The 14,396-nt window shown below is 52.8% G+C and overlaps 1 protein-coding gene across 12 annotated transcripts in view; it reads right to left on the bottom strand.

Annotated features, from left to right (window-relative positions):
• Positions 1-261: 261 nt before the first annotated feature.
• MECR (mitochondrial trans-2-enoyl-CoA reductase) overlaps positions 262-14,396 on the bottom strand; it is a 35,857-nt gene continuing 21,722 nt past the window's right edge. For 5 of the 12 annotated variants that reach the window (XM_024999357.2, XM_059891946.1, XM_059891948.1 and 2 more), the window contains 7 exons: positions 10,791-10,934; positions 8,116-8,218; positions 6,761-6,863; positions 5,395-5,468; positions 2,503-2,563; positions 2,301-2,373; positions 426-1,666 (listed from right to left, as the gene is read on the bottom strand). In XM_024999357.2, the coding sequence (XP_024855125.2) occupies positions 1,395-1,666; positions 2,301-2,373; positions 2,503-2,563; positions 5,395-5,468; positions 6,761-6,863; positions 8,116-8,218; positions 10,791-10,934 (830 nt within the window). In that variant the 3' untranslated portion in view covers positions 426-1,394. 12 annotated transcript variants of the gene reach the window in all.

Raw genomic sequence — 14,396 nt, 5'->3', positions numbered from 1 at the left:
TCGTGCTGGGAGATGGTGAGTGCCTGGGGATGGTCCTTCTCCAGAGAGGACTTCTGTTGGTTTGTGGGTTTTTTTTTCCTCCTAGGAGGTTCAGACTTTATTCAATACCCTGAGGCCGGCCCCCCAATTCTCTGAGTCAGAAGGGACAGTGGGGAGAGGTGCAGCCTGTGGGCGGTGGAGGCCCAACTAGGGGGTGGGGGGAGGGCCCGAACCAGTCCTGCTGATCCATCTCCCCTCCCGCTTGGCTCTGGGGTTATTACGTCACATGGTGAGAATCTGCTTTGAAGACACGAAGGGCTGCGTGGATGCTTCTAGGGCACACAGGTAGTCCTGCAGCGGGACCTCGGAGCAGGCGGGGGCCGTGAGTTGGCCTCGGCGGATGAGATCGCAGAGTGTGAGGATCAGCTCCTTGAACTGGTCTGTGGGAGGTTGGAGGACGCGGGGAGATGACCCGTGGGACTCCCTGCCGGTGGGAGCTGGGGCCGGGCTCCAGGGAGGCCTACACAGCTGCGAGACGCCTGGGCTTGGCCGGGGCGTGGCGGCTGTGGAGGCAGCCTGGTTCCTGCCCGCCCGAATTCGGGACAGTGAGAGCCGAATTCGAATTCGGGACAGTGAGAGCCGGGTGGGGATAGGGTTCGGGCAGCGGCCCCGGGAGCTGACAGGCAGGTGGTGGCTGCCAGGCACAGAACCTGACTGGGTGTAGCTGGGAGTCCCGAATGGTGCGAGGGCGGGAAGCCAGAGGAGGAGGAGGGGGTGGGTGGTGCCTGGCACAGACAGATGAGCTCTGCTGGGGGTGGAGAGCCTTCCCTGAGAGCCTGAGACTCCCTCAGGACCTTTCCTGTTGAGGCCACCAGGGTCCCCTCCCGGGGCCTGCCTCCCACTTAGGGACCCAGGATGGCAGAGGAAAATGAGAAGTGAAGGCCTGGCCTAAGAAGTGCTTTTTCATAGACATTAGTTCATTCGATATTCAAACTGAATTGTATCTCCTGCTTGAAACACTGTCCATGCTTCCCATTTCCCCTTAAGATAGAGTCTGAGCTCCTTAAAGAGGATTAGAAGGCCTCCCATAATCTGGTCACAACCAGCTTCCCACCCTCTCTGATAGCCTTTTGCACATGCTGTTTTCTCTGCTTGAAACACCCCATTCACAGGACCACTCCCCTCTCCTTCACTGGGAGAAGGCCACATCATTCCTCAGGCTCAGCCTGGGAGCGATGGTGGTCACACTCTGGGGAACCCATCCTCTGGGAGAGGAAGGAGAGTGTGTCTGGTTCAGGGTCTACAGTCAGAGCGACTGGCTGTTCACATCCTGGCTGCACACTCTTTAGGTGGGCGTGACTCGGGGCAATCGACTTAGCCACTCTAAATCTCAGTTTCCGCCTCTGTCAAACATGCTAACAATAGTTTAAACAATTATGACTGTTAAAAAAAATTTTTTTTGACCGAGCCTTGAGGCCATGTGGGATCTTAGTTTCCCAATCAGAGATTGAACTGCTGTGCTGGAGAAGACTCTTGAGAGTCCCTTGGACAGCAAGGAGATCAAACCAGTCAGTCCTACAGGAAATCAACCCTGAATATTCACTGGAAGGACTGATGCTGAAGCTGAAGCTCCAATACTTTGGCCACCTTCTGGGAAGAGCCGACTCACTGGTGATGCTGGGAAAGACTGAGGACAAGAGGAGAAGCGGGTGGCAGAGGATGAGATGGTTGGATGGCACCACCAATTCAATGGACGTGAACTTGGGCAAACTCCAGGAGATGGTGAGGGACAGGGAAGCCTGGTGTGCTGCAGTCCATGGGGTCGCAGAGTCTGACATGACTTGGTGACTGAACAACGACAACCCCCTGCAGGGGTCTTAGCCACTGGACTGCCAGGAAGTCCCAACAATTATGACACTGAAACCAAGGCAGGGGTTAAGTAACTTGCCTGATGTCCCAAAGCTGGGCTCGGCAGAACCTACAGCTAGTGATGGTGGAAGCAAGATTTGAGCCCAGGCAGGCTGGTTCCAGAGTTTGTTCTCTTTACTGGGCTGTCGTTCACGGCAGTCTTCCCCACTGTCAGCTCCTTGGGAGGGCGGCAGGAGCTGTCCTGTTCAGTGGTCCCCTTGAGGACAGGCCCACTTTAGCCTAAAACTATTTGCTGACTGTAGTTGTTTCTAGAGGCTGTTATCCTTTATCCTGTTTTGGGGTTGGGGTGGGGGGCTTCTGATCACCTCTCCTGGGCTCAGAGTCGCTGGTCACTTCTGAGTAGGCACTGCCCTCTCGTGTGACCCTTGGTAACAGGGCTATCATCCACTCACCTGGACTGTGGTCCTTCTTCCACTGGGATAACCAAAAGCCCCGAAGTTTGAGATCCTTAAAAATAAGCTGGCTCTGTGGAAATAGGAAGGACAGGCACTAAGGTGCTCTGAGGGCAAGAACTTCAGGCTCAAGGGACAGACTCCCCCAGGCGCGGGGCACTGCCCGAGTCTAGACGACTGTGGTGTTCAGACCCCAGCTTACCACAGAGGCGATGACAGGCTGCTTGGCCATTCCCCCATAGGTCACCATGGTTCCTCCAGGCCTGAGGAGTCCAGAGAGAACAGAGTGGTCACAGGTAGAGACAGCGTTACAGCACCGTCTATTCCAACCCTGGTTCCTGAACCTTGTTCTCAGAAGCCCTGCGTGTGTGCGCGCTCAGTCGTGTCTGGCTCTTTGCAACCCTATAGACTATATAGCCTGCTGGGCTCCTCTGTCCATGGGATTCTCCGGGCAAGAATACCATCTTGAGGTTGCCATCTCCTCCTCCAGGGGATCTTCCCGACCTACGTATTGAACTCCCTTCTCTTGCGTCTCCTGCATTGACTGGCAGGTTCTTTACCACTAGCGCCACCTGGGAAGCCCCCAGAATCCCTGGGAAGGGTTAAAAAAAAAATACACATTCCCACGCCTGCCCCAGACCCAGTGAATCAGGTGCAAGGATCTATATTAAAAACAACAGAAAACAAAGAAGCAAGCAGACACCCCCTGCAGATGACCTAGATGTCTAACCAGGGTGGGGAGCCCACTGATTTAAGCTCGTGCCCAGGCTTTGAGGAAGAGCTGCAAGGAAGAGTGCTCTGCTAAGGAGCTCATGACCTGAGTCCAGCTGGGCTCTGCTCCGGCTGTTTACTGGGTGTTTACTATGTGCCTGGGTGACCCTGGGCAGTGGGCAGTGGGCCACGCCGCCTCTCTCTCTGGGCAACTCTCTTTCAAAGGACCAGTGAGATGGAAGCAGCTCAGGATGCTAAGGGATATTGTGGACGGTGCAGAGGACGATGGTGAGTGTCAGGACCTGCTGTCTGACACCCCCAGTGGTCAAAGAGGAGAGAGGGGCTTGTGTCATTTTAAAACCATTAAGCTAAGTCTTCACGTGCCTGACTTAAGCTGTGTGCCTCTTCCTGCTCCCCCAGCTCTTACAGGAGTTTGCTGATGCAGGATGAGCTGAGGTTCACTCTGGGACAACACAAGGGAGGCTTGGTGAACTCCAGAAGGGCAGAAGCTGCTGCGAGGGGCAGGGAACTCTCTGTCCTTGAGGCTCGGGGCCAGTTTGGCCTTCAGTTCCTTCATCTGCCGCCCAGCTCTGGAGAGTAGCTCCTGTGGCAGGGAGCGGAGCTGAGCCCTCCCTCTGTGGGCCAGCACTGCTGCTGCTGCTGCTGCTAAGTCGCTTCAGTCGTGTCCAACTCTGTGCGACCCCATAGATGGCAGCCCACCAGGCTCCCCCGTCCCTGGGATTCTCCAGGCAAGAACACTGGAGTGGGGTGCCATTTCCTTCTCCAATGCATGAAAGTGAAAAGTGAAAGTGAAAAGTGAAAGTAAAGTTGCTCAGTCATGTCCAACTCTTCGCGACCCCATGGACTGCAGTCTACCAGGCTCCTCCGCCCATGGGATTTTTCCAGGCAAGAGTACTGGAGTGGGGTGCCATTGCCTTCTCCACTACACTTGGTTTAATCAGAATGGCTACTGCTTACGGCCTGGGTGGGAGGGGAGTTTGGGGGACAATGGATACATGTACATGCATGCATGTATGGCTGAGTCTGCTTTTTACCTGAAACTATCACAACATTGTTTGTTAATCAGCTATACCCCAGTACAAAATATAGTTGTTGTTTTTTTAAAAATCAGAATGGCTACTGTTTACTGGGTGTTTACTATGTGCCAGGCACAGGTCTGAGCATTTCACATGTGCTGGCCAATGAGTCCTCAGGGTGACCCCAAGGGAGGACTTTGATGATGCCTCTTTCACAGTCGAGAAAGTGGGGACCCACCTCTCATTTGTACAGCGCTCTGTGGGGACCTCAGAGCCCCTTAGACTCACCTTCTGAGGTAGAAAAGGTTTATATCCCCTCATTTGACTGATGAAGAGGCTGAGGCTCAGATCATTTTTCATGTATTGCCTAGATCACATAGATTCCCCAGCTAGTGAGCAGCAGCCTTTCTGACTCCAAAGCCTACACTTGTGACCACTGAGCAAGACTGTCCTACGATGGGCCACGCAGGGATGGCAGTTGGCCTCGGAGGCTGCCCGGAGTCGTGCTGAAGAGGTGTGCTCGGCTCACAGCAGCACGGGCAAGCTGACTGCCCTCTCCGGGCCTTGTCTGGATGGGGTGGGAGCGGTACCCCTTGCTCAGGTAGTTGCGGGAGAGGTACGTCACACACTCTGCACAGTCTGGTGCGTGGTACATGCTCTGTGGTTGTTACCCCAGCTCTCTGATCTCATGACCCATTTTCCCATCCAGTCTGTGCGTTCTAGAGTGTTCCCTCGGTGGCTCAGTCATCTCAGTACCCCTGGCTAAAGTGAGTGCTAGCAAACAGGAGTTAACAAACACTGGTGCTCTAGCTGGGAGGTGTCCCTTAAGGCGCCCTTCCGTTCCAGAAGTTTATGTGAAAGGAAAAAAGGATGAAAGGATGTACGCTGTCAGCACTGTCAACGGTGCTCATCCTCCTCTGTGGCAGGACGGTAGGTCAGTTTTGTGCTTAATTTTCCTTTGTGTTTTTACATGCTTTCAAGATGTTTTGTAATAATGGCATAATGTTACCTTTAAAATTAGAATCTATTTTTAAAAGCTAATACTCTAGGACTTTTTCAGATGCCCCTAGGTTATGAACCCTTAACTGCTCCCCTTTCACAGAGGGCCTAGCAGTTACTACTGGGGTCCCCGGGAAGACAAAGCCAGACGGGTCTCGGGGCCATCTGTAAAGAAGGCTGAGAAGGGGCGGGTCCAGATAACTAGGATGGGACAAGGGTTCCATCTTCCTACCCAGGGGTGTGCTGACCTGGCCTTGGCTTGCACTGGCCACTGGCACTTGGTGGTCCTCCTGGCTACAGCCCGGGAGGGCGCCGGCGCACTGGACCCGAGGGGCCGAGGGACTTACGCCAAATGCCGCAGCAGCTCCGTGGAGCTTTTCCCGCCAACGCAGTTGAGAGCAAGCCGTGGCTGGGGCACGTCCTGGGAAACAAGAGATCAGCAGTGAGTGAGCTACCCCTCTGTGGGGTGGAGTGTGTGCGTATGTGTGTGTGGAGGGGGTGAAGGGGAGGGTGGCTTGAAGCTTGCTGCAAACCGCACTTCCCTGGCCCAAGGGCTGTGTCTGGAGGGAGTGAAAAGTAGGACCCTCAGGCCTTCAAACTCAGTCTGGGGAGGGCCTTTTCTTTACCAGCTTAATCTTATTATCTGTTTTAGGCATACTCAGTCACCTCTTTGCAGACTCTTTGCAGGCTCCTCTGTCCATGGGATCCTCCAGGCAAGAATACTGGAGTGGGTTGCCATACCCTCCTCCAGGGGATCTTCCCGACCCAGGGGTCAAACCCACGTCTCTTCCGTCTCCTGCCTTGGCAGGTGGGTTCTTTACCACTAGCATCACCTGGGAAGCCCACGGATCAGCAGTGTTGTTATTGAGTTGCTCAGTCGTGTCAGACTCTGCGACTGCATGGACTGTAGCCTGGTAGGCTCCTCTGTCCATGGGAGGATTTTGTTCAAAACTCACCTCTGGAAAGAACAGACAGAGGGCATCTGTGCTGTGTTCTGACAGACTTCATGTCCCCTCTCCTTGGCACTTACAGGTTGGTTTTTATCAGACATGCTGACCTACTCTTCGGAAGTGTTCTCAGGTGAGTGTGTCCAGCCCCGCCAGGGGTCAGTGACTAGAGACGGGATGTGGTTTGATCACTGTGAGGGGTGCTGGGCAGGTTGAGGGGCTTTTGAGTCTGGAGAGGCTCAGGCCAGCCCCGACCCCACCACCTCTGACTGTGTGGTCTGGGTAAACTCCTCACTACCTCTGACTGTGTGGTCTCGGTAAAGTCCTTTGTCTTTTCTGAGTCTTCATTTTCTCATCTATAAAACAGACGGCACCTACTTTGTAGAGCTGCCGTGGGGGTTTTCAGGTAAAAAACATACGGCAGGTGCCTCATAAACGTGACTTCATTCCTTTCTCTTCCCTCCCGTACCATAGCCCCTCTCCCAGCTGAGACTCACGTCGGAGGTGTAGGCTGATGTAGCCCATCAGAAACCTTCAAAATGACAAATCAGGCGGGGTCTCCTAGACCCTGTCTGTCTCTACGCTGTCCCCTCAGCCCCTGTGCACTTACTGCGTGCTGTCCCCTGACTGAGGGAATGGGCTTTACCCAGCCACAAGGAGATGGAGGGGGGATTCTGGAGACGAACAGTGGGCCAGTGCCCAGCTTACCGAACTCAAGTGACTGCCTTTTCTCAGTGAGATGGGCCTGGTCCCTTTTCACTGGTACCTTAAAGAAGCTTTTCATCTCAGGCTTTCTTAGTTCCTCTTCTGTGACAACGTGGTTGGCCCCCAGATTCTTCAGTCTGTCGGTCAGCTTCTGGAGGTCAGGTCTGGAAACCAAACACAATCCAGGGTCCTCGGTCACATCTGCCCACTTTCTCCACCAGAGGCTCCCAGGACCCCTCTGCCACAGGTATGAGAACCGGAGTTTCTCTTTGTGGGAAACCGGGCCCAGCCACCCAGTCTCAGCACACTCCAGCATCTCCTGGCCTCAGTTTTCTCACTGGTGTGAGAGAGCGCTGGGTGGTTGCTACCGCTCCTACTGGTCCCAAAGAAGCTAGAAACCATCTGGCCCCGGGAGGAGTTGGTTCACTTCCTGATTTCTTCTATTGAAACGACAAAACTCCGCTTCCTTTCCCCCGTCTTTTCAAGAGGCTCTTCAGAGTGTTGTGCAAACATACCCTGGCCCACGAGTGGCTTTGTGCCTGTTTACCAAGGCAAACAGAGCAATTCTTGTTAGCACAACTAAGGGGATGGGGAACTGGCGTGAGTATCAGTTCTCCTAATGAGGCTGGACTTCCCTGATTGACCCAGCCACGTATGTGGACAGTGAGGCTTAAGGAGGCTGGATGATACGATGGAGAGAGAAAGAGTCAGGAAACTTAAGTTTGTCATTGATTTGCTGTTTCTTCCTGAGCAAGTGGCTTCCTCTCTCTGATGACAAACCTGCCCCGTCTCCTTTACATCTGTATTTAGTGCACTTCAAGGCATCACGCAAATGCAAGGGAAACGGGCCTTGGGTTAGTCAGTTCACAGAAAGAAATACAGCTTAAAACATTCCCAAGTGTGAACTGTGGTTTTGAAAGCATGGGCTTATCAGAAGTCAAGCATCTTAAAAACTCAGGTTGGGAGTGAGGGCCTTCTCTACCTCCTTCCTGCCCTCCCTTTACATTTCAGTCACTCATCTTATAGCCCCGGGGCTTCCCTTATAGCTCAGTTGGGAAAGAATCTGCTTGCAATGCAGGAGACTCGGGTTCGATTCCTGGGTCGGGAAGATCCCCTGGAGAAGGAAATGGCAACCCACTCCAGTATTCTTTCCTGGAGAATCTCATGGACAGAGGAGCCTGGCGGGCTACAGTCCATGGGGTCGCAAGAGTCGGACACGACTGAGTGACTAAAACATCCTATAGCCCCAAACCACTGGACTTGAGGGCTGGAGGCTGACTCAGCCCTTAGCGAGCAGCAGCTGCAGGAAAGGAGGACCGCTTATGCAAGGGCGCCACCTGGTGGAGACTCGGGCACCTGCGGGTGCCGGGCTGGAGAGGCCCAAGTGGTGGGCTGGGATCAGGCCTTTCCACACACCTGTCCCGGAGCACGTTGATGGTCCTCAGGCCCCGGGCGGCCGCGATCTGGATGACCGCTTGCCCCACTCCACTGTTGGATGCATTCTGGATGATGGAATCCCCTGTGGGGTCGGGAAGAGACTCAAGTCGAGATCTGTAACAGGTCAAGGGCTTTCAGCCTAGGATCCTATTAGAGGGTCAGAGGTGGAGTTCTCAGACTCTGAAGGGACTCAGGACCTGGCGGCTGAGCCTTCTCAGTCCTGGGAGTGTTGCTCTCTCCTCCCAGGGCGCCCCAGGCCTCTACAGCACCCATGATGCCTGCCAGGATTCGGCAACTCAGAGTTCACTCTGGATGCAACTTAGCCCCTGCCGTGTCAATGATTTTGTATCCTTCATCATCCTCCCAGCTCTTAGGTCAAGTCTCTGCTTAGGTTCTTTCTTTGGTTTGCAATGTCTCCTCTCTCTCCCATTGTTTTGAAATCCTATATACCATAAAAGCACAGCTCCAGTGTGGCTTCTTATGTGAAGCCTTCCTAGATTCTTCCCCCGTGCCCTCCCACAGCACTCTATGGTCAACTCTGTTAAGGCTCTTGGTCAGCCTCGACTTACAGCTTGTAGCTCAGTCCCTTTCTATCAACAACCTGTGGCTTCTTGAGGGAAGATGCGCTATTGTCTTGGAATGGGATTAGAGCTGCGATGGAGAAACTGGCAGCTCCTGAATCAGGGTCTGTGATCAAAGCCCAGGCCTAACTTTGCACTTGAGCTGAGTGGGGATGTGTGGGCTGTGCTGGGAAAGCACGGGCTCCGGAATGAGACGTACCAGGGTCTGAGTCCCGGCTTTTTTACCGACTGTAACTAGAACTGAATGGGGCGGGGCAAGCCCTGACCTCTTTGAACCTCAGTTTCTTCTCCATAAAAGAGGGGTCCCAGGAGCACCCACCGGGGTGCTCCTCATTAGAGTCCAGGGCCATCATGTCTGGGGAGGGGCTCCAGTCCTCTGAAATGCTAGCTAGGTTTAGAGAGGCAGCAGGGACCTCATGCTAGAGACAGAGGATTTTCTGGAAGAAGGCTCATCATTCTTAGCTAGGGTCAGCCTACCTCATCCAGGGGTTATGAAACCAACCTAGTGGGTTATGAACTTTTTTTCCTTAATGGTTAAATTTGAGGAAAATAGAATAAAAAATAGTGGAGTGTATCACACATGGTGAGGGTAAATACTGTTCCATGAAACTCTGGTTTCCATTACATATATATTCATACATGTCTATGTACTGGAGGACAGTGTACAGTGTTATTTGTTATCATGGGTCAAGATCATGTTTCACACCAGCCCTGGGGCAGGAAAGAGGAGACGTGGTGTTGGCACTTGACGTGGGTGGTGCCAGAATGGCCTGACTGGACCTTACAGCGACAGTCCTAACCAGAGGGGCCTGGGGGGAGGGGACGCAGGTGACCACAGCCTCTGCTGCACTGGGATTCAAGCGAAGGTCCCAGATCACACCTGCTGGGTTTCTCCGCTAGAGAGACCCAAGGCTGCTTGGCCACAACTGGGGGACCTGCATCTGTCTCTGCAGGAAGCTGGCACTGGCTTTCAGCTGACCACCCTCCTGCATCTCTCACCTCAGTCGCCTTATCAGCGCGACAGAGATGGGCTGGGCGATCTCTAGGGCCCTGCCTGCTCCTGGATATGTGTGGTGTGCAGGGTAACCCTGCAACCACGGTAGATGGGAGGTGGTGGGTAACTGGCCCAGCCTCCTGTAATTCGGAGGTTAATTCTGAGGAGGATTCTGTGAGGGTCTCTGGAGGCTCCCCAGCAGGACTGGGCCCTGGCCTCCCATGGCGGGAACCAGCCTTCACTGGCCTTTCCCCCTTCCTTGTCCCTGGCTCCAGTCCCCCACTCTTGCTTCCTGGGGTCACCTTCCCAGGGACCCATCTGCCCTCAGTCCTTGTCTTAGGCTCTGCTTTCAGGGAATCCCTGAATAAAACACCTGGCTTTGTCATTTCCTTGCTGAGTGATCTTGGGTGAATAATCTACCTCTCTGGACCTCAGGTTCCTCCTTTATCAAGAGGGAAGATGGTACCAGGGGTGCCCCTGTACCGCTCTGTAGGCCAGGCCCTGGGCTGAGGGCTGCTTGGCATGTCTCTGTGAGCGCTCAGAACCTTGCCTCCCTGTTTCACGGATGAAGAGTCTGCTGATCTGAGAGGTCAGCTGCCAGTCGGTGAGGCCGACTGGGGCCCTCAGCTCGCCGCTCTGACGGCCCAGTGCATTTGACGGGCGATGCATGGGAGGGCACGTATGTGGACTGGAAAGTGCTCTGGCCGTGCTGAGTGGCAAGACTAACGCTAAGTTCAGCATTTTACTGAAAACACAGGGACTGTGTCTGTCTTGTCTGAGCTCTGCAGTCCCGGAGCTCAGCACAGCGCCACACGATTTTTGCTGAGTGACAAAATTCCACCCCGAGTTCGAGGGAATGTGACCCCTCAGCGGTTTTCCAGGGTGTGCGCCTCCGTGGGGTTTCCGCCTGTTTTCCAGGACCCAAGCTGACATCCTTCCACCTAAAGCAACAAAAGACACACTCACCCAGGTCGGGGGCGTCTTCCTCGCGGGCCGTCACCCGTAAGTTCCCAGGCCTCGGGGGTCGGGACGTGGGTCACACCCGTGGGCCAGGCCCGCTGGCCCACCACGAGGCCTACCTGGCCGCAGCCGCTCAAAGTCCACCAGCATCCGGTAGGCCGTGCAGGGGTTGACGCCCAGCGTGGCAGCGCTCTGAAGAGGGATGTCACTTGGGACTGTGATGAGCTCTTCCTCGCCGAACACAGCCTCGGTCCGCCAGGTTCCTGGGGGAGGCCAGGGGAGTAAGGAAGGACCCCTCCATGCCCAACCCCAGCTCCCCCTCCTCGGTGGACAGGCGCTGAGGACAGCGGGCTTAAGGAATGCTTGGAGGAAAAAAAAGAAACCCTGAGGTCTTTCTGAATGTCTTTGAGCCCTGGTGATAATTAGGTTAGGGAGACTGTTAACCCCACATGAGTGACCGGGAGACTGAGCTGGTGTCACACAGCAGGAGGTGGAGGATCTCAAACCACTGGACTCTGAGGGTGAGAGAGCCACATCATTATCGGGGCAGGAGAAGTTGCAAAAGCCCCAGGTTCCCGCTCAGGCCTCATTCTCACCTAAGGCAGGGTGACTCGGGATGGTATTATGGAAAAAAGCATGCAGGTCATAGTCGAAGCCTAGGTGTGGGCCTGGCTTTGCCGGTCTGCTAGTCTGAGCACAGGGACTGAGTTCTGGTTACTCTAATGTGCAGATGACACCTGCAAGAAGAGCTTTGGGTGGTCTCCCCGAGAGATGCTGCACAGGTTACATGATATACGGGAAATGAAACAACCCTGTAAACTGGGAAAAAAAGGCTCCTTAACCCCCAACCTTAAAACTCAACATTCAGAAAACTAAGATCATGGCATCTCGTCGATCACTTCATGCCAGATAGATGGGGAAACAGTGGAAACAGTGACAGACTTTATTTTTTTGGGCTCCAAAATCATTGCAGATGGTGACTGCAGCCATGAAATTAAAAGACACTTGCTCCTTGGAAGAAAAGTTGTGACCAACCTAGACAGCGTGTTAAAAAGCAGAGACATTACTTTGCCAACAAAGGTCCATCCAGTCAAAGCTATGGTTTTTCTAGTAGTCATGTATGGATGTGAGAGTTGGACTATACAGAAAGCTGAGTGCCGAAAACTTAATGCTTTTGAACTGTGGTATTGGAGAAGGAGATCCAAGAGTCAATCCTAAAGGAAATCAGTCCTGAATATTCATTGGAAGGACTGATGCTGAAGCTGAAACTCCAATACTTTGGACACCTGATGTGAAGAACTGACTCATTTGAAAAGACCCTGATGCTGGGAAAGATTGATGGCGGGAAGAGAAGGGGATGACAGAGGATGAGATGGTTGGATGGCATCACCAACTCAATGGACATGAGTCTGAGTAAACTCTGTGAGTTGGTGATGGACAGGGAAGCCTGGCGTGCTGCAGTCCATGGGGTCACAAAGAGTCAGACATGACTGAGCGACTGAACTGAACTGAACCCCGAACCCACGTTCCAGTTCCAGACAAAAGAATAATAAAATGTCCAGTTTAAATGCCTCACTCGAGGGCAGGAACCAAGGCTGTGACCTGCCCCGAGTCACCTGGTTCCCTGGGCAGATACTTATCCTACACCAGCTGTGAGCCAGGCCCTTGAACAATGTGCTTCTGGTGTTCGTGGGGCACTTGCTCCAGTGGAGCAGAACAGGAGAGACATGAATGAGCAAGTATGAGTGTTGTAAGTTATACAGGGAGAGAGAAACGGGGAGAAAATGACTTCAGACACGAGGAGTGAGGGACAGCTTCTCTGAGGAGGGGACAGGCTGAGAGGTGAAGGCAAGAGATGCAGCCACTCAGTCCGTGAACATTCCCATGAAGTAAGAAGCACAGACTCTTAAGCAGGACAGAGATAGGAGCAGAGCAGGACAAATACACACTGGAGGGGAAACCGTGGTGGGAAGAGTGGCTGGAGATGCGGCCGATGTGGCACTGGCTGGATGGACGTCATGAACCAGTGAAGTTGCTCAGTCGTGTCCAACTCTTTGCGACCCCATGGACTGTAGCCTACCAGGCTCCTCCATCCATGGAATTTTCCAGGCAAGAGTACTAGAGTGGGTTGCCATTTCCTTCTCTAGGGGATCTTCCCGGCCCAGGGATTGAACCCAGGTCTCCTGCATTGCAGGCAGACACTTTACCATCAGAACTACCAGGGAAGTACCCCTTTCAAGATCTTGACCTACAGTAACCGCGTGTTACACTCTAACGCAGTCCATTTACGTATATACACACACACACACATACCTAACAGAAGCCAAAGTTTCATGGAACAATACTTAACCTTACTCTATGTGACGTGTTGTACTCTGGGTCAGGGCGTGAAGAATGGATTTTAGTGAACAGGAAGCTTCTAATTTTAAAAATAAGTCTGAGGTGATTGGATTTACGCTTTAAGATCACTTTGTTGCCGCATATGTACGGATGGCCAGTAGGTACGTGAAAAGAGGCTCGACATCACTAATTATTATTGACTTCCCTGGTGGCTCAGATGATAAAGCGTCTGCCTGCAATGCGGGAGACCTGGGTTCGATCCCTGGGTCGGGAAGATCCCCTGGAGAATGAAATGGCAACCCACTTCAGTACTCTTGCCTGGAAAATTCCATGGATGGAGGAGCCTGGTAGGCTACAGTCCACAGGGTCGCAGAGTCGGACGCAACTGAGCGACTTCATTTACGGTTTAAGATCACTTTGTTGCTGTAGGTGTATGGATGGCCAGGAGGTACGAGAAAAGAGGCTCGACATCACTAATTATTAGAGACATGCAAATCAAAACTACAATAAGGTACCACCTCACACTGGTCAGAATGGCCATCATTAAAGTTGACAAATAACAAATGCTGGAGAGCATGAGGAGAAAAAGGAACCCTCCTACACCGCTGGTGGGAATGTAGGCTGGCACAGCCACTATGGAAAGCAGTATGGAGGTGCCTCAGAACACTAAAAATAGCGTTGCCACATGATCTATCAATCCTACTCCTGGGAATATGTCCAGACAAAACTATAATTCAAAAAGATACATCACTCCTATGTTTTCAGAGGCACTGCTCACAACAGCCGAGACATGGAAAGAACCTGAATGTCCATCCACAGATGAACGGATAAAGAAGACGTGGTGCACATATACAGTGGAATACTACCCAGCCGTAAAAAAGAATGGGACAATGCCATCTGCAGCAATGTGGCTGCAACTAGAGATTATTTTAAAAAGTGAGGTGTAACTCATAAAGAGAAAGACAGATGCCACAGGATATCACTTACACGTGGAATCTAAACTATGGCACAAATGAGCCTATCGACAAAACGGAAACAGACGCACAGACATAGAGAACAGATTTGCGACTGCTGTAAGGGCGAGGCTAAGAGACTGGGATGGATGGGGAGTCTGGGGTTGGTAGACGCAAACTGTTATATTTAGAATGGATAAACAAGGTCCTACTGTATAGGCCAGGGAACTATAGTCCATATCCTATGATAAGACATAATGGAAAAGAATAGAAAAAAAAGAATGTCTGTAAATGTATAACTGAGTCACTCTGCTGCACAGCGGAGATCGGCACAACATCGTAAATCAAGTACGTGTGATGTGCTCAGTCGTGTCTGACTCTTTGCCGCCCCATGGATTGCAGCCCACCAGGCTCCTCTGTCCATGGAATTTT

This window comes from Bos taurus, chromosome 2, assembly GCF_002263795.3.
Source record: "Bos taurus isolate L1 Dominette 01449 registration number 42190680 breed Hereford chromosome 2, ARS-UCD2.0, whole genome shotgun sequence".
Classification (NCBI taxonomy): Eukaryota; Metazoa; Chordata; class Mammalia; order Artiodactyla; family Bovidae; genus Bos; species Bos taurus.
Note: the sequence above shows the minus strand (reverse complement) of the source record. Positions and strands in the feature narration are given on the sequence as shown.